Source organism: Ailuropoda melanoleuca, chromosome 12 (genome assembly GCF_002007445.2).
Source record: "Ailuropoda melanoleuca isolate Jingjing chromosome 12, ASM200744v2, whole genome shotgun sequence".
NCBI lineage: Eukaryota > Metazoa > Chordata > Mammalia > Carnivora > Ursidae > Ailuropoda > Ailuropoda melanoleuca.
In genome coordinates, this window is record NC_048229.1 from 24,456,504 (window position 1) to 24,480,097 (window position 23,594).

Below are 23,594 nucleotides of genomic sequence, written 5' to 3' on the forward strand. Positions count from 1 at the left end.
GTTCAGATTCTCCCGTTGCACACTTGTTCCAAATGAAAATGGCAACTTGTTCGGTACCAAAAACAGAATCTGTTAAGTTGCACTATGTTTGGGATGATATCAGACTCCTAAAAGGAATTGAGTACGTAGAAATACATGGATAGAAGTGTTCCTCGCTCAGTCTGTTAAGCGTCTGCCTTCAGCTCAGATCATGATCCCAGGATGGATGGTGATCCCACATCAGGCTCCTTGCTTAGCAGGGGCCTACTTCTCCCTCTGCCTGCCCCTCCTCCTACTTGTGCGCACTCTGACAAATAAATAGAATCTTTAAAAAAAAAAAAAAGTGTTCCTCGATAGATGGGACACAATCATTATACAGGCAAGAGAGGTTTAGTGTGGAACCAGAGGCTGACCATATCACTGACCACATCATTCAGGATGGCCTCCCATCCCTGTCCTTCAATGTCACAGACCTGTAAGGGGTGTGAAGGAGGAAAACACAAGCCCCAAATGGAGTCACTTCTGGGAGGCCATGTCACCAAACCAGGGCATAATAACTAAGATCAATGCACTTTCAACCTCCCCCAGAAATTTAGTTTCCAAGCTCAGGGATTTCTGATCAGTACCAAAAAGGTAATTTGCCACATCAATGGGCCCTCTTCATCCCCCAAAGAAAAGATGAGGGATTCTCCTAATAATGACTCTTTTGTCCCCACAATAAAGTGACTTCATCTGACATAATCCCTTTATCTGTTTATGACGTTCTTATCTTTAAAAACTTTCTCTCTAGCACTTTGGAGCTGCCCTGTCCTTGCTATATGGGGTGCTGCCCAATCCAAAATCAATGAACAAAGCCTTTACAATGGACTGGGCTAAATTTTTGTTGTTTAACAGGGACTTTCTTGTATTCTTCCTAACCAACTCCAAAACTGACTCTAATGTTTCAGGGTGCAAGCATTTCATGAGCAACAACATCTTTCTAGCTATGCACAGGCCCATTCCTTTCTGAAGTGCTGTATAAAATATGTTATTTAACTCAGTAAAGGATCTGGGAGCATTTAAAATAATACTTTTCTAGTTTGGAAACCAACCGTCACAGTCTGAAACTGCGGCTCTTCTCCGCCTTTAACAAGGAGCTAAGCCGGTCTCTCTGGGTAGGAGCAGCACCTTCCAGCAGCCCTCAGCATGCCAGGTACCAAAGCTCAGGCGTTCCAGGGTGGAGGGGGTTGGAGGACCCCGTTTCTGAGACCAATAGAGCTCTGGGCGCCACACCCCCCGGAAGAGCCTCGGTACCAGGACGCAGCACGGAGCCAATGAGGGAAACAGGACACGGCATTGCTAAGCGAGAGCATCCCCTGGGGGCGGGACTTCCGGCTTGATTTCCCCCCTCCACACACCCCCAGATATATTTGCTTTTTCGGAGGGTCTGTTTACCTCCTAAGGTTCCGGACCGCGGTGACTGATGGTGAGAACGCGAGGGGAGGCGCTGTCTTCGCTACACACCGTTGAGTCCAGGTGTCCGTTCCCCTCCGGCCCCGCTGCCGGCCCACCGAGTCCGATGGCGGCGGCCGCGCCCACGGACCCGGCTCAGGTAAACGCTCGTCTCCCCCACTCCCCGTCGTCCCCCCACGCAGACCCGCAAGTCCCGAGGCGGGGCGTCTGCTCGCGTCCCTGCGGCCCAGGCCCCGGTGTCCGGGACAGGGAGGCGCCGGCGGGCGGGGGCCCGTGTGTGAGCGCCGGCGTGCTCTGCGGGAGCGGGCTCCGGGCTGAGGGGCCGGCTGGGGCAGAGGCTGGAGGGGGTCTGCGCCAGCAGCGGGGAACAGCACGTCTCCCTCCCTTCTGTCAGGAGCAAGGTGCGGCGCGGCCAGTGAGGCCTGTCCCCTCGCTGCCTGAGCAGTCCGTGTCTCATGGCCGGTAACGAGGGGTGGTCTAAGCCAGGTGTCAGTAGGCAGAGACGAGAACCCGCGGCGGGGGTGAGCGAGGAGGCAGGGAGCGCAGGAGGAGGGAGTTGCAGTGGTCGCTGGTATTGTCCGCGGATAGCTGCCATGTGCACCTCGGATGCTGGAGAACTGGTTGACTATAGGTCTACTTTTTGAGAAGGTCTAAGGCAAATTGTAGGTGTTGCAGGTGGGAGGAAAATGGGGGGAGTGAGGGAAAACCGCAGGGCTTTTGGTCCGTGAACCTTAAAAATAAAATAAAATCTGGCAGTAATTTTACGCGCGCAAATGGATTTATATGGGAACGGAAGAGAAGTGCAATTTGGAATAAAGAAGCTGAGTCAAAGTAGTAGGCCAGTGTGGAGAACAAAAGAAAGGTAGTTTTTTTAAGGGAAAAGGGAAGAAGTTGGGAAGGCTTTTATAAACTCCAAGTGCACTGGAATAAGCTGGAAGTTCGAAGTATAGTGGCTTCTCATTGGCTGAGCTGTTGTGTGGGGTGATAGGAAAGACTGGCTTTTTGGGTTTGGGGTAGTGAAGTAGTATCCCATATAAGGTCAAGTCCGTTTTTCTGTTGGGTCTGCATTTGATCGCTGTGGTAATGTCTGAGAGTTCCCCCCAGTGCAACCTCCAACTCCAATTTAGTGAGGCTTCCCATCATAAATTTTCACAAGTTCTAGCAGCTGGAGAGTTGGAAACTCCCGTCAGCTTGGTGGAAGTTATCAGTAAGTCGCATATCCTTGGTGTCCTAACTTGTTTTGACACTGTTACGCGATTTAAGATGTTTCAGAGAAGTGTAAGTGATGGCATCAAGTGGGCAGCTGGACAGGACATTTTGGGAAACCGGGGGAAAGATTCATGATGGAGAGTTTGAAAAGTGATGGCTATTGTGTGGGCCAGGGTGGACATTTGGATCACATTTATGAAGGGAATGCAGAGTTCAGTGGCAATGCTACTAATAGGTCAGAGGATCCTAGAAAAACGTGCTGAAGAGTGGTTCTCTTCCGTAGCACATGATTGAGGCTGCTGGGCATTGTGAACACAGGTGAAGGAGAAAGAATGATCTGGCAGATACATGTTCAGGGCTTCCATGGGTTGATGGAACAAGAGATAGTTGAGGACAACTAGGAGTTTTGTGGGGGTTTGTTTGTTTGTTTGTTTAAGTAGGCTCCATTCCCACTGTGGAGCCCAACACCAGTCTTGAACTCATGACTCTGAGATCAAGACCTGTGCTGAGATCAAGAATCAGATGCTGAACCCAGTGAGCCACCCAGGCAGCCTCTCCTATGAGTATTTGAGAGTTTGGGGCTGCTCTCTATGCAGTGTTACAGGGCTTCACCAGAATTTTGTGGTCAGCTTTTATGGTGTCTGGAGTGTTTCACAGGTTTGCTGCTGGAAAGGTCTGGGGAAATACAGCCATTTCTGCTTACTGTGCCTGGCAGGGAGACCTTTAGGGTTGGGGTTTTCACAAAGGTTCAGTGGAGAGTGGTGGGTTCTGATTATTGAGGGACAGTATGGGTGGCACAGAAGTAGAAGAGGGTCCATGAGTATCCTCAGTTGACATGTGGTTGGGAGTGTCTGTTATTGAAGGGAGGATTAGAGGCAGGTCAGGAGGACTGCTTAGAAGCATTTGAGGCTTTCCCTCAGTTGGAATCCATGAGAGTACTGGGGTGGTACTGGAACCTGTTTGAATTTTCAAACATCCTTTAGGTGTCATGTGACAAGTACAAGTGTGAGTCAAGGGAGAATCCTGTGGGACAGGAAAGTGTGGGAGTTCATCTCTGGGGTCTGAACACATGAGAGAGGTACAGTCTACAGAATCCTGTACACATGGAGAGGAAGTGTGAGCTAAGGGGCTCAGGGCCCTGGTATTGAAGGCTTTCTGGCAGGGGCGCCTGGGTGGCGCAGTCGTTAAGCGTCTGCCTTAGGCTCAGGGCATGATCCCAGCGTTCTGGAATCAATCCCCACATAAGGCTTCTCTGCTAGGAGCCTGCTTCTTCCTTTCCCACTCCCCCTGCTTGTGTTCCTTCTCTCGCTGGCTGTCTCTCTCTGTCAAATAAACAAACAAAATCTTTTAAAAAATAAATAAATAAAAATCAAGGCTTTCTGGCAGAGCAGGGCCTATAATTGGCTGTCTTGAGGGCACAGTCTGAGAGACTCCATGGGAATATTGTGGCAGAGGAATGGGACCTCGCAGGCCAAACTGAGAGCTTAGATTGCATCTGTGTGTCCCCCTGCCTGTTACTGCTGTGGACTGAACACAGTGGTTGATGGGAAGGTGAGAGGAGAGCAGCATTAGAGACACGGGGACCTGGTATTTATTCTGAGGTGGGGAGTCTCCTGGAAGGAATGGAGGCTTCTTGATGAGACTCAGAGACGGCTGTACCACCGTGTGATGCTGGAGAACTTTAAACTTTTCCTTTCATGGTAGTGTGGTGTGACCTTTGAGGACGTTGCCGTGTACTTCTCCTGGAAGGAATGGAGGCTTCTTGATGAGACTCAGAGACGGCTGTACCACCGTGTGATGCTGGAGAACTTTACACTTATATCCTCACTGGGTAAGTCCCTCACTGTTCCCATTGACCTGGACTAGACTCTGTATTCCACGTCCCCCTTTCATTTTCCAGGGGATGGTTTATCCTTCTCTCGTATGGACTGTGGGCACTGCTCGCTTCCCCAGCTTTCTGAGTAGTTGCTTTTGTCGCTAGCCCTGAGTTGTTGGTGTGTCCTTTTCTCAGGCCTGCAGCCCCAGCACCCTCCATGCGGAACCCTGATAGGGTAAGATTGGAGGTCAGTAGTCATGGAGTGAGGCTGATGGAGTGCACCTTGCTTGCCCTCTTCCTGGCTTGGTCCATGTGTTCAGATCCTTGCCATTTCTGTGGCCCGGGTTTTGAACCCTTTGTGTAGGTGACATTTCCTTGTGCCTTGCTGTGCCTGAAATTGCAGGCAGTGGCATGTTTACTACTTAAGTGGACCGTGGGTTACTTCTCAAGACTGTCCTGTATGGTTCTTTTTGTAGTGTTTACATCTTTTCTACTTGCCCCCACCATGAGCTTTGTTGAGGTATGATTGACACATAAAATTATATTATTGAAATTATATTACATGATAATTTGATATACATTATGAGATTAGTATAATTTCTTCTTAGATATATTTATTTATTTGGGAGAGAGTTAGAGCAAGAGAGTTTGCACATGCACACGAGCGGAGAAGAGGGGAAAGCAAGAGAGAAACCCAAGCTGACTCTGTGCTGAGAGTGGAGCCTGAGGCGGGGCCTCAGTATCACAGCCTGAGCCGAAACCAAGAGTTGGATGCTGAAACCACTATGCCACCCAGGCACCCCTACTTTATCAAATTATTAACAAAATGAAATTACAACACATCATCACTTGACATATTTACCTATTTTGTTGGTGGTGGTTCAAAAACATAATATCTACCCCGTTAGCAAATTTCAAGTGTAGAATACAGTATTAACAACTGTGACCAACCTGTGTACGTTAGATTGTCAAAACTCACTCATCTTGTAAACGTTAGCCTGTACCCCTACCGACATCTCCCCATTTCCTTCAGTTCTTAGCTTCTGGCTTTCTACTTTCTGTATCTGTGACTTTGATTTATTTCTTTTTTAAGGAATACTCATGTAAGTGATGCCATACAAGGTTTGTATTGTGCTGTGTGGCTGATTTGACTCTGCATAATGTTTTCCAGGTTCATCTGTGGGAAGTGGCAGTGTTGCCTTCTTTTTTATGGCTGAATATTCCTGCACGTGTACATGTGTGTACTAATTGTTCTTTGTCTCTTTATTTATTCATTTAAATACAATTTATTTTTTTATTTTGTTTTTTTACATAGACTCCATAGCCAGTGTGAGGCTTGAACTCACCACCCTGAGATCAGGAGTTGGCTGCTCTACCAACTTAGCCAGTCAGGCGTCCCTGCTTTGTCACTTGAAACGCTCATACACACTAGTGATGTTTCTATATATTTGCTGTGTGAATAATACTGCACTGGATATTCATGTTTAGATACTTTGTGGAGATACTGATTTTGTTTCCTTGGGATGCATCCCTAGAAATGGCAGTGGTGGACTATATGGTAGTTGTATTTTCAATTTTTGGTAGGTTTCATTAATATTTTCCATAATGAATCCCCTACTTATATTCCCAGCAGCAGTATTCAAATATTATTTTTTTAAAGATTTTATTTTATTTATTTATTTGACAGAGATAGAGACAGCCAGCGAGAGAGGGAACACAAGCAGGGGGAGTGGGAGAGGAAGAAGCAGGCTGATAGCGGAGGAACCTGATGTGGGGCTCGATCCCATAACTCCGGGATCACGCCCTGAGCCGAAGGCAGATGCTTAACCGCTGTGCCACCCAGGCGCCCCAAATATTATTTTTTTTCTGCACATCCTGACCAACGTGTTACCTCTTGTCTTTTTGGTAAGAACCATTTTAATAGGTACAAGGTGATATCTTGTGGTTTTGAATTTTTTGTTTTGTTTTATTTTTTTAAGATTTTTTAAAATTTATTTGAGAAAGAGAAACCATGAAGGGGGAGGAGGGGCAGAGGGAGAGGGAGAAGCAGAGTCCCAGCTGAGCAGGGAGCCTGACATGGGACTCGATCCCAAGACCCTGAGATCATGACCTGAGCCGAACACAGATGCTTAACCGACTGAGCCATCCCTGTGGTTTTGGTTTTCATTTCCCTGATGATTCATGATTGTGAGCATGTGTTAGTCGCTTGTACAACCTTTTCAATGTCTTGAGTGTTTCATTGGCTCTTGCTACTTTTCAATTTCGTATGGTGTTACTTGTTAGTTTTTGCTTTTGTTGTATATGCTTTAGATGTCCTATTCAAAAAGCTCATTGGCAGGAATAAGACTAAGGAGTCTTTTCCCTGTGTTTTTTTTAGGAGTTTTAGGGTTAAAGGTCATATGTTTAAGTATTTACTCAATTTCAACTTCATTTCCATGTGTACTATAGGATGGAGATCAAGTTTCATTGTTTTTTCATTTGGATATTTAGATTTCACAGCAGTATTTTATTATTAATTATTTTTTAAAGATTTATTTATTTATTTTAGAGAGAGAGCAAGCCGGGCGGGGCTGAGGGGGAGGGAGAATGAATCCAAAGCAGATGCCATGCTGAGCGTGGAGTCCAGTGCCAGATCCATCTCAAAACTGTTAGTTCATGGCCTGAGCTGAAACCAAGAGTCAGGCGCTCAACAGTCTGAGCCACCCTGGTGCCCTTCACAACAGTATTTAAACATTTATTTATATATTTTAGGAGAGACAGAGACAGGGGCAGAGAGGGGCAAAGGGGGAGGGAGATAGACAGTCCCAAGCAGGCTCTAAGCTGAAAGATGTGGGGATTTCTCTCATGACCCTGAGATCATGACCTTAGCTGAAACCAGGAGTTGAAGCTTAACCAAATATGACCCTTGGACTCCCCTAGATTTCACAACATTATTAAAGAGATTATTCTTCCCAGGTGTAGATTTTTGGCATAATTGTCAAAGATAGTTGACTATATATATGTACGTTTACTTCTGCAATTTTTATTCTGTTCCCTTGGACTGTTTTTAAGCCAGTACCCTTTTATTTTGAATACTATAGCTTTGTAACCTAGTTTGAAACCAGAAATATGCTGCCTTCAGCTTTGACCTTCTTTCTGAAGATTGCTTACGCTCTACGCTTTGGTTGACTTGGTGGCAGTGGTGCCAGTGTCCCCTGTGAAGCGAGCAGCTGGAGACCCTGCTGAGCAAGGACTGCAGTAGCACATGCCCTGTGGCTGATATATTCTCAGCCGTTACTTCTGACCCGCCCCACATGTCTCTGCTAACAGTCTGTAGCCGTCTTTTCTCTGTGCTTGTGCCCAATTTAGGCTCCACTGTGTCCTACTCAGTCTTAATGGCACTGTTGAGCTCTCTGAGGTAATGCTCTTCATAGACAGCAGTTAAATTGAGTTTTTTGGGGGGAAGGATGGTATCTCCTATTTTACCATCCTGCTGACAGCAGTCACATACCTTGTTTTTCTGTGTCTCAAGTGTCCTGATAGCTCTGGGACAGTTTGGTTTTCCTTCCGTATTTCTGTCCTCCTGGTATCTTGTAGTTGCTCAGGAAGGCTTACAAGGAGGAGTCCTTTGTGTATCCTGGCATGGACATACTCCAGGTGGGCTCACAGGGGCCCTGTTTCTGGCGAATAAAAGCTGGGGAAGGTGTGATATCAGACCTATGTTGAGGTCATACCAGGTACCTTTGTTTGTTCAGCTGGAGCTTGGTGTGATTGCTGATGGCCACACCCCATCTCTGTCTTTCCTTCTTCACTGTTGACAATTTGTGGATTCTGGTTTCTACGCCATTGGTAATTCCATGACCTTGAATATAGACATAATCACTGCTTCTCGGGCCTCCATATCTCACCTCTTACTCTCACTGCTCTTTCTGTGTACTCCAGCATTCACCCCCAAACGTTTTACCATGAGATATTCACATGTCCGTCCGTCCGTCCTTCCTTCCTTCCTTCCTTCCTTCCTCCCTCCCTCCTTCCTTCTCTTTTTCTTTCTTTTTTTCTTTCTTTTCTTTTCTTTCTCTAAAAGATTTTTATGTATTTATTTAAGGAGAGGGAACAAGCAAGGGAATTGGCAGGGAGAGATTAGGAGAACCAGACTCCCCTCTGAACAGGGACCCTGATGGGAGGCATGATACCAGGACCTCAGGATCATACCTGAGCTGAAGGTAGATGCTTAAACGACTGACCCACCCATGCGTGCCATTCACATGTCCTAAAACTTGACATTGAACAGCAACAAATTTATTGTGATTGCATTTTCCTGCAGCCTTTTACTTAGACAAATATCACCAGCAAAACTGGTCCTGCACTAACTTGTGGGAAGAGAAGTAAGATTTAGACCCTGGCTCTCTTCCTTGTGTCATACCCTAGGTTTTTGTCCTTGTAGTGTGCTCACTACCATACCTTGACTTTCGGGGCCCAGTAATGCACAGCAACCACTCCTTCAGTTGAATTCCATCTCCTTTGTGTGGAAAAGCATGCTGTACACTCCTGCCTAGATGAATCGGGTGCATGCGTGTGATGGGCTCAGCCCCTCGCGATAGTGAACACGAATTTCACCAGCGTTTCTTTGCCTTCAGGTTGCTGCTGTGGAGCAGAGGGTGAGGAGGCACCCTTTGCACAGGGCACTTCTGTAGGCGCGTCACAGGCCGGGATGCCCACGGCAGCTGTGTCTTCCCGGAAGACCCACCCCTGTGAGATGTGTGGTCCAGTCTTAAGAGACATTTTCCACTTGGCTGAGCACCAGGGAAAAGGAAACAGCCAGAAACTGTTGAGGTGTGGGGCATGTGGGAAACGATTTTATTGCAGTGTAAAGTCTCAGCAGCAGCAGGAACAGCACCTGGGAGCAAAACCCTACAGAAGCCGTGTAGACGGGGCCTCTGTTGTGAAGAGCTGGGGATTCCATGGTTCAGAAAAGCCCTTTACCTGTGGAGAAGTTCAGAAGGACTTCCTCTCTGGCTCGAGGCATCTGCAGCAAGAGGCCACTCACACTACAGAGAAGACAGACATGATCACCCAGTGCAGGACAACTTTACAAAACAGGAAAAGTCATCGTCCTTGGGGAGAATGTAAGAACACCTTTGGTCCCAAACACACAGGTTCTCAGGACCAGGGTGTCCACTTTGGAAGACAGTCCTTTGTGTGCAGTGAATGTGGGAAAACATTCGTACAAATCCTTATTTGCTATACACCAGAGATACCATACTGGAGAAAGACATTATGAGTTTGGCAAATACGGAAAAGCACTTTGGCAAAGGTCAGCCCGCAGTCAACATGCAAAGGCTCAGAGTGGATCCAGGCAGTACAAGTGCAGCAAATGTGGGAAATCCCTAGGCCACAAATCTGTCCTCATTCATCCCCAGAGATGGCACAGGGAACTTAAGAGTTATGTTTGCAGTGGATGTGCAAAATCTGTTAGCTGTAGCTCAGTGTTGATTACCCATAGGGTTCAACCTGGGGAAAGGTTTCATAAGTGTCATGGCTGTGCAAAATCTTTTCCCTCTATGTCTGCCCTCTGTTATCATCAGAGATCTCACACATTCTTAAGACCATATGAGTGCAGTGATTGCGGGAAATCTTTTACCACTAGTTCTGTCCTCCATGCTCACCAGAGAGTACACACTGCAGAAAGGCCTTATGAGTGCAGTGAATGTGGCAAGTCCTTTGTCCGAAGGTATAGCCTCAAAGTACACATAAAGGTTCACTCAGGTGAAAGGCCTTATAAGTGTAATGAATGTGAGAAATCTTTTAAGTGGAAGTCAACATTGATTAAACACCAGAAAATTCATACAGGAGAAAGGCCTTATGAGTGCAGTGAATGTGGGAAAACTTTTATCTATAGGACTCACCTCCGTTATCATCACAGAATTCACAGTGGAGAAAGGCCTTACGAATGCAGTGAGTGTGGCAAGTCCTTTGTCCGAAGAAACATCCTCAAAGTACACATAAAGGTTCACTCAGGTGAAAAGCCTTATAAGTGTAATGTATGTGGGAAATCTTTGAAGTGTAAGTCAACATTGATTAAACACCAGAGAATTCACACAGGAGAAAGGCCTTATGAGTGCAGTGAATGTGGGAAAACATTTGCCACTAGTTCTGTCCTTCATTCTCACCAGAGAGTTCACACAGGAGAAAGGCCTTATGAGTGCAGTGCATGTGGGAAATCTTTTACCACTAGGTCTGTCCTCCGTGATCATCAGAGAGTTCACACCGGAGAAAGGCCTTATGAGTGCACTGAATGTGGGAAGTCTTTTACCGCTAATTCGGCCCTCCATTATCACCAGAGAGTTCACACTGGAGAGAGACCTTATGAATGCAGTGAATGTGGTAAGTCCTTTGTCCGAAGAAATAGCCTGAGTGTGCACCTGAAGGTTCACTCAGGTGAAAAGCCTTATAAGTGTAATGAATGTGGGAAATCTTTGAAGTGTAAGTCAACATTCATTGAACACCAGAGAATTCACACAGGAGACCGGCCTCATGAGTGCCGTGATTGTGGGAAATCTTTTACTTCTAGATCTGCCCTCCGTTCTCACCAGAGAGTTCACACTGGAGAACGGCCTTATGAATGCAGTGACTGTGGGAAGTCTTTTACCACTACTTCTCACCTTCGTTCTCACAAAAGGGTTCACAATACTGAAAGGCCTTATGAATGCAGTGAATGTGGCAAGTCCTTTTCCCGAAGAAATAGTCTCAATGTACACATCAAGGTTCACTCAGGTGAAAGGCCTTACAAATGTAATGTATGTGGGAAATCTTTGAACTATAAGTCAACGTTCATTCAACATCAGAGAATTCACACAGGAGAAAAGCCTTATCTGTGTAGTGAATGTGGGAAATCTTTTAGTTACAGCCGCGCCCTCCGGTATCATCGTCAAAGTCACCTTCCAGTAAGTCCTTATGACTGTAGTGATTGTGGGAAATCTTTTACTTGTAGTTCTTATCTCCGTGATCACCAGAGAGTTCACACTGGAGAAAGGCCTTATAAGTGCAGTGAATGTGGGAAGTCTTTCACTTCTCGTTCCCTCCTCCGTTCTCATCGGAGACTTCACACTGGAAAAAGGCCTTATGCGTGCAGTGAATGTGGCAAGTCCTTCTTCCAAAGAAATACCCTGAACGTACACATAAAGGTTCACTCAGGTGAAAAGCCTTATAAATGTAATGAATGTGGGAAATTGTTGAAGTACAAATCGACATTCGTTCAACACCAGAGAATTCACACAGGAGAAAGGCCTTATGCTTGCAGTGAATGTGGGAAGTCTTTTTTCAGTTACGGTGCTCTCAGTTATCATCACAGAGTTCACATTGGGGAAAAACCTTAGGAGTACTGGAGATGTCGAAAATCTTTCGGCTAAATTTCTAATCTCATTCAGCGTTAGAAAGTACACAGTATATAAAGTCTTCATGGGTGATAACATGAACTAAATGGTTCTGTTCACTAATGTTGATATGTTGACTCCCTGTCCTCTAACGCAATAGTAGTAGGTGTCTCTGGGAGGTAACTGATGTTAGAATGGGTTGTGTGTGTGGATTCCTAATGACTGGTTTCAAAGTCTTAGAAGTATTCTGAGACAGCTTGCTTCCCCTATCAATCATGTGAGGACCCTTTGAGAAAACATATAAATCAGGAAGCTGGTCATCACCAGACACGAAACCAGACCATATGGGGAATCTTGAGGGAGATATCCTGCCTCCAGAAGTGAGAAATTTCTGTTGCTTACAAGCCACCCAGTTTATTATATTTTGTTAGAGCAGCCTGAGCTAAGACGCATGTGAAGAATGTGGGTAATGTTTTGGGCAAAGATACCGTTTCATAAAAATCAGAATTCACCTTGGACCATGACCACATTGAGGGAGGTGAGGGACACAAGTGCTTTAGCCAGACATCTGTCTTCATTCCCCGCTTAAGAATTCACACTGCAGGGGCGCCTGGGTGGCTCAGTCGTTAAGCGTCTGCCTTTGGCTCAGGGCGTGATCCCAGCGTGCTGGGATCGAGCCCCATCCACATCAGGCTTCTCCACTAGGAGTCTTCTTCCTTTCCCACTCCTGCTGTGTTCCCTCTCTCGCTGGCTGTCTCTCTCTGTCAAATAAATAAAATCTTTAAAAAAAAAAAAAAGTTTACACTGCAGAACGACTTTAGATGGCAGAGAAGGTGATCCATCGTTCCTTAGTGTAATTATGCCGAGGAGAACCTTATGAGGCAGCCACCTTCCTGAATTGAGCTTTGTTCACCTCCATATCCACAGTGGAGTGACTTGTCATAAGTTCCAGCTATTTGGGGTAAGTTCAGAAGTTGTATTGTGTGTTCTGATGTGTCAAAGTAATTGCTGGAAGTGACTTCCGGATTCTGTGACAGAAGTCATTTCACCTCTGGCACCTGGATGGTCCCAATAATGAATATCTGTCACACCCAGCTTAATGATGCTGACCACTTTGCTTTGTCCTTTGCTGGTGGAAATTATGGGTACTGCTCATACCTCATTGCCTTCTCAGTTAGTACATGGATGTGACCCAGTGTTGACCCTTGTACCTCTTGATGGTGTTTTGCAGAGAATGACTAAATCTTTTAGAGACATTGTTGGTCTCCTGTGGATTGTGATGAATCTTTGCAGCTTGTGAGTCAGCAACACAGGAATTGGGTGCTATGTGTTGGCTCTGGTTTATGCATTGCTAAATGCCTTTTTTGTTTAATTACCATTAGTCTTAGGTGTTAAATTCACTCTAAGGGGTCGCTTGAAATTAGAATTGGGTTCAGCCAGACATAGGAATGAATAGATCTCATTGCAACCCAAACTTAACTGTGTTTTGGAGAGGATAATTGCAAATAAATAATACATAGGTCAGTTCTACTCTCCAGCTTGGGCCTTAATTTGTATTAAAACTCAAGACCTTTCTTATGGGCTGAACTCTGTGCCCAACATTCATATGTTAAAGTTGTAACCCCAGTACCTCACAGTGTGACTGTAGTTAGACATAGCATCCTTAAAGAGATCATGAAGGTGAAGTGGGTTATTAGGATGGGCTGTTATGCAGTATGGCTGGCTTCATGATAAGAGATGAAGATACCGGCACACACAGATGACCATGTGAAGACAGGGAATCCCCATCTCTAAGCCAAGGAGAGAGGTCTGAGAAGAAACTAACCCTGCTAACACGTGATGTCCAATTTCTAGAGTCCAGATTTGTGGGAAAATAAATACCTCTTGTCTGATCACCCAATGTGTACTTATATCAGTTCTAACTAATTCAGCTTCCTAGGATCCATATCTGGCTTTTGTGGTCTGGATGCCAACAAGTTTTGTGTGCTGAGAGGTCACCCTGAAGAGGGAGCAGTTGAGACCATCTCCAGTGCTTGTGGAAACAACAAGAATATTTTGCTTGTCCACAGCTGATAGCACAGGATGCCAGGCACTGTTGAGTGGAATCTCTACCTCAGGTCCTTCAAAGGAGCCATATGACCTGATGTGCAATATTCACTTGTAACACCACAGGGGCGGGGGAACTGTAATTGGTTATCTAGGAGATTGGGTAATTAGGGAGTAGAGGAGACATCGGCCACCTACGTGGTGTGTATCCACAGACGTAGTGACTGTCTGGGAAGTATCAATGTGCACAGAAATTCTGCGCTTTTAGACACACATTGTCAAAACAATCCAAAAGTCACTAATTCTTCTATCCTCTGTGGTGCTTACATGTCAAGGCCACTGTGGTAAAGGCAGGAAAAAGATAAAGACAAGGGAGAATTCATCGTCCAGGGATGTAGCTTTTGTGACCCCACCCAGCCAGCATTCTTGTTGGTGTCCTAAAGGACTATGGCAGACGCCTGTTCTGAAAAACCATCCGCCCACGTTGTCTCCCAGGTACTGCCCAGGTCTAGGGCGAAAAACGCAGATCTTTCTGGAGGTGACGGTGCAGAGTCCTACTCCTATTCATGGTTGCTCAAGATCTGTTCTGTCCCAAAGTCCTTGAATAAACCATTTCTCTTCAAGGTGGACTTCTCAGCCTTTTTCTTTGGTCTGAAGGCTTGGAGGTTGTGCATATATGTCCGTTTCAACAGTACTGTTTCTCCTCTGGATGTATACACTACTGATCTCTTCATCTGGAGCATGTGTGTTATTTCCAGTGTTTCCCTTTCGCAAATGAATCCCTCTATATATTTTCATTGTAATTCCTTATGAGGTTAGAGGTTTCATTTCTCTTCTGCTAAATAACTCAAAGCACCATGGTAGGCACAGGTAGGTGAGTGTTGACACTTTCATGAATCAAGGGCCAAAATGGGGTCTGAAGTGTTCACTACTGCATTCCCTCCAGTTACGTATGACAGTTCCAGTATTTTCATCCCTTCCAATACTTGAGAAGGTCAGTGTTCAGTGTCAGCATGTGTAGTGCTATGTTGTAATTGCATTTCCTAGGGATTTCTGCCTTTGAGCATTGTTTCATGTATTTCTTTACCACCTGTATGTTTTGTTTGGTACAATTTCTGTTTACATCATTTGCTTATATTCTTTCATATGAGTTATGACTACTTCCCTTTTTAGTTACAAATAAGCCATGCACACAACAAGATAAATGTTTGAATTTTTCTCTATGGTGTCATGGTAGTACTGAAAGCCTGTTTCTTCATTAAGTACCTCAGATTTTTGTCGCCTACCCACTGTCATGGACCAAAACACCTTACATGTTTAAGTCTAGGGCACATTCATTACACTGTCATCATTTTCTTAATTTCAGGCCTTCAGAAAAACAAAAGTCCATCCCCACTTTGTAGTGTTTGCCAATTTCCAGGGTGTAAATTCTCCCATTGTGAGAGCAGGTTATTTTCAGAAAAGGTTCTAATTGTATTGGGTGTTTGGTGGAAAACCACTCACTGTGGGGGCTGTGTGCTGGCTGGAGGTCTTCAGGAGCCTCCCAGGCAGGAGACCTTAATCCTGACAGGCCGGAAGGGAGGGACCTCCCTGAACATCCTGACTGGTGACTGAAAATCTGGCTGATCTCACGTTAGAAGTGATAAGGTTGTCAGGTACACCCACTCAGTTCAGAGTCGCTTCCTCCTATCCCACCCAGTACATTGGAAGAAATTCTCACTGTGGAACGCCAGCCTCCAAGTGATTTAATTTCTTCTCTTTCTGTAAATTGACTGCTAGTCCCCAAAAAGTTGACACTCCCTACATCTCACCACTGCTCTGGGATGTGTTTCCAGACAGCTGTCTCGGGTAAGTCTGCTGTGCCCAGGGAGGGGGTGGGGGTGCTCGGCCACTTCCAGCCTCCTGCTGGCAGGGAAGGACTGGAAGCCAGGTGGGGCGGGGCCTCCCCCAGAAAAGAAGGGGATTCACTCCTGGGTAGGGCCTCACCCAGAAGATCAAGGGTCAATCCAGGCCTCCCTCTCTACCCGAAGAAGGGCCTCTACTAGAAGGAAGAGGGTCCCTAGGTCAGGCGTGTGGCAACCTGTGCAGGCCTCACACACACACACACACACACACACACACACACACACACACACGGCGGGATCATGGTATCATCTACAAGGACATGTCAGGAAGGGGCCTGCAAGGGGGGCTGGTGCAGGGTGGTAGGTTAGGGTCAGAGACAGAGGAGACACCTGGAAGTTGCTGGAAGGACCCTCTGGGTTGAGTACCTGTACTTCACTGGAGATGAAGTTCCCACCATCAGTCCTGAAGGCAGTTCCCTACCCGGAACTCTGACCATTCTTTCCCCTCAGGGACACAGCACAGTCCAGAGGTGAGTCCTCCATTCCTCCCACGAGTACCATCTTTTTCGTTCTGGCGCAGATGGGTGTAGAAGTCTGAACTAAACTCAGCGGATCAGGTTGTCCACAGTTACCTTGGGGGGGGGGACCCTCAGTTTCAGGTTTTTCAACAAATTATGACTTTGGGGCATCTGGGTGGCTCTCACTCAGTTAACCCCTTAGGCTCTGGTCTGAATCTTGGTGTCCTGGAATCGAGCTCCGCCTTGGGCTCCCTGCTCTTCGGAAGTCGTCTTCTCCCTCTCCCGCTGGCCCTCCCCCCACTTGTGCTGTCTCTCTCTCTCTCTCTCTCTCTCTCTCAAATAAATAAAATATTTTTTAAAACACCCAAAAAACAAATTATGACTTTGTTGTATTGTTGGTACACAGGTGCAAGAGCATCTTGCATGGGGGTTCCAAACAGACTTGGTTTGGCCACTCCCTGGTGACAGAATCCAAAGACAGAGAAAAGAGTGGAGGTAACAAGACAGGAATCTCAGGGAGCCCAACACAGAGAAGACAATGGCCTAAGCTCCTGAAGATTGTCTCCAAGGTGCTGAGAACACTTCCGGGTTTTTAGAAGGAAAACCTGGGGCCAAGGTAGGCGGCTACATGCAAATAGGCAGTGAAAGTGAAATAGATCATTGTCCAGGAGTCAATCATGGTTGGGGACTTGCTGGCTCAGGGCAATTCTTAGTGCTTGAGGGGGTAGTTTTTGGTTCCCATCAGGGGATGCCTTGCCAGCAGGGTCTTCCATCTGAGTCGAGACAAGCTGGAAAGAAGGAGCCACCTGGAAAGTTTGAGCTCAAAATGGAACAGCTGAGGTCCTTCAGTACTAAGAAAAGTAGTATGTATGTATGGGTGAAGCCACGTCAGGCCCATGGGTGACCTAGTAATGTTAAATAAGCACCCTCAGCATGATTGATTAGCTTTTCTGTTTATAGACCATGCATTCTCTCCTAGAAAGAGCTGAGGACTTCTGAATGCCACAAACCAAAATAGACCCTCTTGTACAACCCCGAGGTTCTAAGGAACCAGAACCCCTTGCACAGCCTCCTAACACTGTGAATACATCTATAGCTAGCACCATTGAGTCTGCGTGTAGTCAAGAAGTGTTAAGGACTGCTGTTATCCCTTTACTGGTTAGCTGCCCTAAACTCCTTTAAAAACCACTGGGTGGGGGGCGCCTGGGTGGCTTAGTCGGTTAAGCGTCTGTCTTTGGCTCAGGTCATGATCCCAGCATCCTGGAATTGAGCCCCATATCGGGCTCCCTGCTCCGTGGGGATCCTGCTGCTCTCTCTCCCTCTGCTATCTCTGCTTCTGCTCACTTGCGCGCGCTCTCTCTCTCTCTCCCTGCTAAATAAATAAATAGATAACCTAAAAAAAAAAAAAAAAAGCCTTGGGTGAGGCAGAAACCTTGGAGTTGGCCTTTGTGTGAGAGTCCACCTTCTTCCCAGGTGGCCAGCCTTCCAAATAAAGCTCATTTTCCTTTCCAATCAATACTTCTCTGTTGAGTACTGACTTTTGGAGTGCTGGGCAGCCGAAATTGGGATTTCGTAACATAGGAACATATTTGAACACAGGCACAGACACAGAGCAAGCCATCCATATGCCAAAGGATTTCTTTTTTTTTTTTTTTTAAAGATTTTATTTATTTATTTGACAGAGATAGAGACAGCCAGCGAGAGAGGGAACACAAGCAGAGGGAGTGGGAGAGGAAGAAGCAGGCTCATAGTGGAGGAGCCTGATGTGGGGCTCGATCCCACAACGCCGGGATCACGCCCTGAGCCGAAGGCAGACGCTTAACCGCTGTGCCACCCAGGCGCCCCGCCAAAGGATTTCTAAAAGGATGTGGGGCATCCGAGTCCTTCTGTTGGTTAAGTGTGTGCTTTTGGCTCAGGTCATGATCTCAGGGTCCTGGGATCAAGCCACACATCTGGCTCCCTGCTCATCGGGGAGTCTGCTTCTCCCTCTGCCCCGCCCTCCACTCATGCTCTCTTTCAAATAAATAAAATCTTTTTTTAAAAAATAAAAAAATAAAATAAATGATATATGGGGCACCTGTGTGTCTCAGTCGGATAAGAGTCCACCTCTTGATTTTGGCTCAGCTGTTGATCTAGGGATTGTGAGATCAAGCTCAGCATTGGGCTCCATCCTCACTGTGGGGACTGCTTCAGCTTCCCCCACTTCCTATTCATCTGACCCTTCCCCCACTCACCCTCGCTCTCTTTAAATAAATAAATAAATAAAATCTTAAAGTGTACCATACCGCAAATATTGTTTTTCTGGACCAGGTACAGTGGTTAAAGGTTTTTCACTTTTTATGTTCATAAAGGTGCACTAATCCACTAATAAAGTACAGAAAATCAGACATTCTAGACATTACCTTTTTAAAAAAAGATTTTATGTATTTATTTGAGAGAGGGAGATAGAGAGCAAGCACAGGGAACGGAGGGCAGAGGGAGAGGGACAGGCAGATTCCCCCATGAACAGGGAGCCTGATGCGGGGCTCAATCCCAGGACCCCGAGATCATGCATGACCTGAGCTGAGGTCGGATGTGTAACCAACTGAGCCATTCAGGCACTCCTTTAGACATTACTTTTTTAATGAATGAAGCAAATGTACATTCATAAATTATGCAACTATATATAGAGGAGATTTGTGTCAATCACAAGAATATCAGGTGCCTGCCTTCAGAACACAAGGAGAGCGTGGAACGTTCAACTGTGTGTCTCTCTTACCGAGAGACGTCTTAACAAACTGACTCCTGGGCTACCGCTATAGTGTCTGAGTGAATAGGTCTGGGATGTGGGCTGAGAATGAGCATTTTTAATGAGCTGAGGTAAAGCTAATGGAGAGGTCAGTTCAGAGATGAAACTGGAAAACAGGTTTTTTAGGGAAGGCCAGGCTGCCTCCCTCCAGACTCCAGGACAGGGAGTCTGTAGACCTACAGACTGTGATGAGCAGCAGAGCAAAGGGTTCTCATGGACACCCGCTGAGTGTCTCTGCAATGAGCCAAGCAGGGTAAAGGCTTAAAGGGCTGGAGTCCTAGGGTTTCAACTGCAGAAGAGTCCACGGAAGCCACAAGCCACCTGCCTCTTTTGCGTGGAACTGCAAATCGACAAAGAGGCCACTTCATGCCGGTGGCTCCGGTGTCCTACCAGCTACGCAGGCAACTGAAACCCAACATTTATAAATGCCTCAATGGTAAGAAATCAAAACATAAAAACATCCAATCACACACAGCGAACTATGCTGGGCTTCACCCTGAGCGTGGAGCCTAATTAAAATTTTAAAAAGCAAGGGGCCCACGGGTGGCTAATTCGTTTAAGTGTATGACTCTTGATTTTGGTAGAGGTCATGAGCTCAGGGTCTTAAGACCCATCCTGCATTAGGCATGAAGCCTGGTTAAGATGCTCTCTCTTCCTCTCCCTTTGCTCCTCTCCCCCTGCCTCGTGGGCTCTCTAAAAACAAAAGCAAAGGGGCGCCTGGGTGGCACAGTGGTTGAGCGTCTGCCTTTGGCTCAGGGCGTGATCCCGGCGTTATGGGATCGAGCCCCACATCAGGCTCCTCTGCTATGAGCCTGCTTCTTCCTCTCCCGCTCCCCCTGCTTGTGTTCCCTCTCTCGCTGGCTGTCTCTATCTGTGTTAAATAAATAAATAAAATCTTTAAAAAAAAATAAAATAAAATAAAAAATGAAAACAAAAGCAAAAAAACAAAACCAGAGCCAATTCATGTTTCCCAAATAAGACAATTGCTTAAACTATAGCCAATCATATAATTTCTTTGGTTGCTTCACTTTTTGGTCTCCCCCCACCTTTCTTTAAGTTTTTATTTATTTATTTGGCAGAGAGAGACAGCAAGCAGAAGCAGGGCGAGTGGGGCAGGCAGAGGGAGAGGGAGAAGCAGGCTTCCCATTAAGCAGGGAGCCTGATGCGGGGGCTCCATGCAGGGGCTCAATCCCAGGCCCCTGGGATCATGACCTGAGCCAAAGGCAGCCACTTAACCCACTGAGCCACCCAGGTGCCTCATGGTCTTCCTTTTTAGATTAGCCTTTTCCCTAGTTTGGTTTGTTGTTGCCCGAATGGTTTTGGTGTTTGTTCAAATAAGCTCTTCTAAATTTTCATGTAGCTCACTTCATCTTTTAACAGAACTGATAAAAATGAAAACCCACAGGACTCATGCTTGCTCGTGGTACTCTTATTAATGAGGGCTTCCTTTCTGCCCATTGGATTATTACACCAAGTACTCTCTTCTCACAAAATCACCTCCCCTTGTTTACATCCCACCTGCCACATTTTAACATTGAATGTAAACTTGAATTTCTGTTTTCATGTTTCCTGTGTTTTCCGTGAACATAATACAAGGCATTTGAAGGCAGGACTACTTGTCTTGTGCCTCCATTTCTCCCATGCATCTACCAGAAGTTCCTAAAGAAACAGTATGTGGTCAATGGACATTTGTGAGAACAATGAATACACATGACATATCAATTTCTTTTCATTTTAATTCTTATGGGTACCCTAAATGTCCTTTTTACTTCTCTCTTCAAGGTAGTCTGAAAATTAGTAAAGGAAACCGAATTTAAAATGAAAGCTTTCTGGGGTGGGGGATGGGATACCTAGGTGACGGACATTAAAAAGGAGGGCACGTGATGTAATGAACACTGGGTGTTATATAAGTCTGATGAATCACTGAACAATAATACTGAAACTAATAATACACTACATGTTAATTGAATTTAAATTTAGAAAAATAAAAATAAAATGAAGTAAAATGAAGCTCTCACAGAGGTAGGAATGGTTAATTTGCAGGAAGAAGGAAGATTATTTTTACCTTGACAAGGGAGGAAACTTTCACAATAGGAATTTAATCCTCCTGTTTTTAACAAAAAGAAGAATGAATGCTCCTTGCTCCAGAAACCACACACTAACCAGGGCATAGAGCCAATGAAAAACTGTCACAACTGGAAACTCTTGTTCTCAATGAGCTTTTATTGAAAGCAAACCTCCCCAGTCTTCTCCTAAAACCTAATAAAAGCTGACTTTCCTTCTGTTTCTTCAGATTTTCCTGTGGTTAGCCCTAGTGTACTTTTCCCAGTTGAAATTCCTCTGTTAATTCCTGAATAAACTCAGTTTGCTAGTAAATTAAGTGGGTATTTATTTTTAAGGATGACGGTAGCATTGCTCAATGTTTGCAGGAATAAAAAAAGTTACATTTTGGAGACAAAAGCCCTCACAATGACCAAGCATATTGGTCTAGCAGAGTCACATGCTCAAGTTCATTAGATCTTTTCTCAGACTTCTTAGAGCCTTCTTTAAAAGTGCTTTGAAGTCGGGGTTCCTGGGTGGCTTAGTTGTTAAGCATCTATCTTCGGCTCAGGTCATGCTTCCAGTATCCTGGGATCAAAATCTGCATTGGGCTCCCTGCCTCCTGTTCCCTCTTTCCCGTCTCTGTCAAATAAATAAATAAAATCTTAAAAAAAAAAAATAAAAGTTCTCTGAGGTCATAATGTTTTCTTAGCCCTTAATGATGTGTAGGGAGATGGAATGTGGGTTTCCCCATAGCTATTTCTACCATTGTCTTTAAATAACTGGATAAAGGTTCGAAACTGCTTACTAAAATGTGCATTTCACCACTGTTTTCTGAGATAACTTCAATTCCTAAAGCGACACTACTGCCAGTGCCCGAAGAAAGAAGAATCACTTCCCCGCAAGAAGATGGGATCATTGGGTTCAGACAACCCTTTATTTCAGGGTTCAGATTCTCCCTTTGCACACTTGCTCCAACTGAAAATGGCACCATGTTTTCGGAACCAAAAATAGCATCGGTTTAGTTGCACTATGGGATGATGTTAGATTCTTAAAAGGAATTAAGTACATCTGAGAATATGGGGTAAGACATATATGGATAAAAGTGTTCCTTCATACATGGGACGCAATCATTATACAGTCAAGAGAGGTTTAGTGTGGAACCACAGGCTGACCATATCACTGACCACATCATTCAGGATGGCCTACCATCCCTTGTCCTTCTTCCCTGGCATGGGATGCGATGGGATGGGACCTGTATGGGATGTAAAAATGAAACCACAGGCCCCAAATGGAGTCACTTCTGCTACGCCGATTCACCAAAGCAGGGCATTATACCGAAGCTCATTGCACTTACCTCCCCAGAAATTCAGTTTTCACTGCACAGTCAGGAATATGCTGGTCAGCACCAAAACTTAATCTCCATGGATGGGCCCTCTCCATCCCAAGAAGAAATGAGTCTTTTGTCCCCTCATAACATGACCTCATCTGATATAATCTTTTCTTCTTTTTATGATGTTTTTGTCCAACCTTTAAAAACGTTTACTTTCTCTAGCGCTTTGGAGCTGTCCTCTACTTGCTAGATGGGGGGCTAGCCAATTCACAGATCGATGAGAAAAACCAAAAGCCCTTTAGAATGCACTGTGTAGATTTTTTATTAATTAACAGGAAGTTTTCTAAGTTCATAACAAACTACGAAGCTAATGGGCTTCCGGGAGCAAGCAGTTAATGCACAACAACTCTCCAGGTAGACAGACACTCATTTCTTTCAGAAGTGCTTCAAGGAATGATTTGTCATTTACCTCAGCTAAGGGATTCGTGAGTATCTAAAATAATAGTTTTCTCCTTCGTAGGATGACTGGCCTTCATGGAAACTGAAAGTATGGCTCTTCTCCGCACTTAACAAGGAACTAAGCCGGTCACTCTGGGTAGGAGCAGCACTTTCCAGCAGCCCTCAGCATGCCAGGTACCAAAGCTCAGGAACTCTGGGGTGGAGCACCCCCTTTCTGAGACCGCTAGAGCTCCGGGAGCCCCACCCCCCCGGACGGGCCTCCGTACCCAGGCCACAGCGAGGAGCCAATGAGGGAACAGGACACGGCATTGCTAGGCGAGCGCATCCCCCGGGGGCGGGACTTCCGGCCGATTGCTGCGTTCGCCTTTTATTTCCGTTTGTTTATCTGCAACGTTAGGGAACGCGATTTCGGAAAGGTGACTAATCGCGAACGTGACGGGAGGGTCTTCCCTCCAAAGCAGACACTGAGTTCCGAGGATCAGCGACGTCTCCCGACTGGCGACGCACCGGGGCCTGGACAAAGACTGATGATTCGTGTGTCCGCTCCCGTCCCTCAGCTCCCGGCCTCGCTCCGCCCACCGAGTCCGATGGCGGCGGCCGCGCCCACGGACCCGGCTCGGGTAAACGCTCGTCTCCCCTCCTCCCCGCCGTCCCCCCACGCAGACCCGAAAGGCCCGAGGCGGGGCTCCTGCTCGCGTCCCTGCGGCCCAGGCCCCGGTGTCCGGGACAGGGAGGCGCCGGCGGGCGGGGGCCCGTGT

General features: G+C 46.1%; 1 protein-coding gene across 6 annotated transcripts in view; it reads left to right on the forward strand.

The window, feature by feature from the left end:
* Positions 1–1,240: 1,240 nt before the first annotated feature.
* LOC100466376 (zinc finger protein 850) overlaps positions 1,241–23,594 on the forward strand; it is a 44,188-nt gene continuing 21,834 nt past the window's right edge. For 2 of the 6 annotated variants that reach the window (XR_004619215.1, XM_034639378.1), the window contains exons 1-3: positions 1,241–1,570; positions 4,345–4,471; positions 22,898–23,456. Coding sequence is in view for 5 of the 6 variants with exons in the window: in XM_034639378.1 (XP_034495269.1) it covers positions 23,124–23,456 (333 nt within the window). In the remaining variant the exon portion in view is untranslated. Of the gene's footprint in view, positions 1,571–4,344; positions 4,472–4,651; positions 4,704–9,072; positions 16,541–22,897; positions 23,457–23,594 lie in introns of those variants that run through there. The other 4 variants (XM_011217823.3, XM_034639375.1, XM_034639377.1 and 1 more) reach the window with 4 other exon arrangements.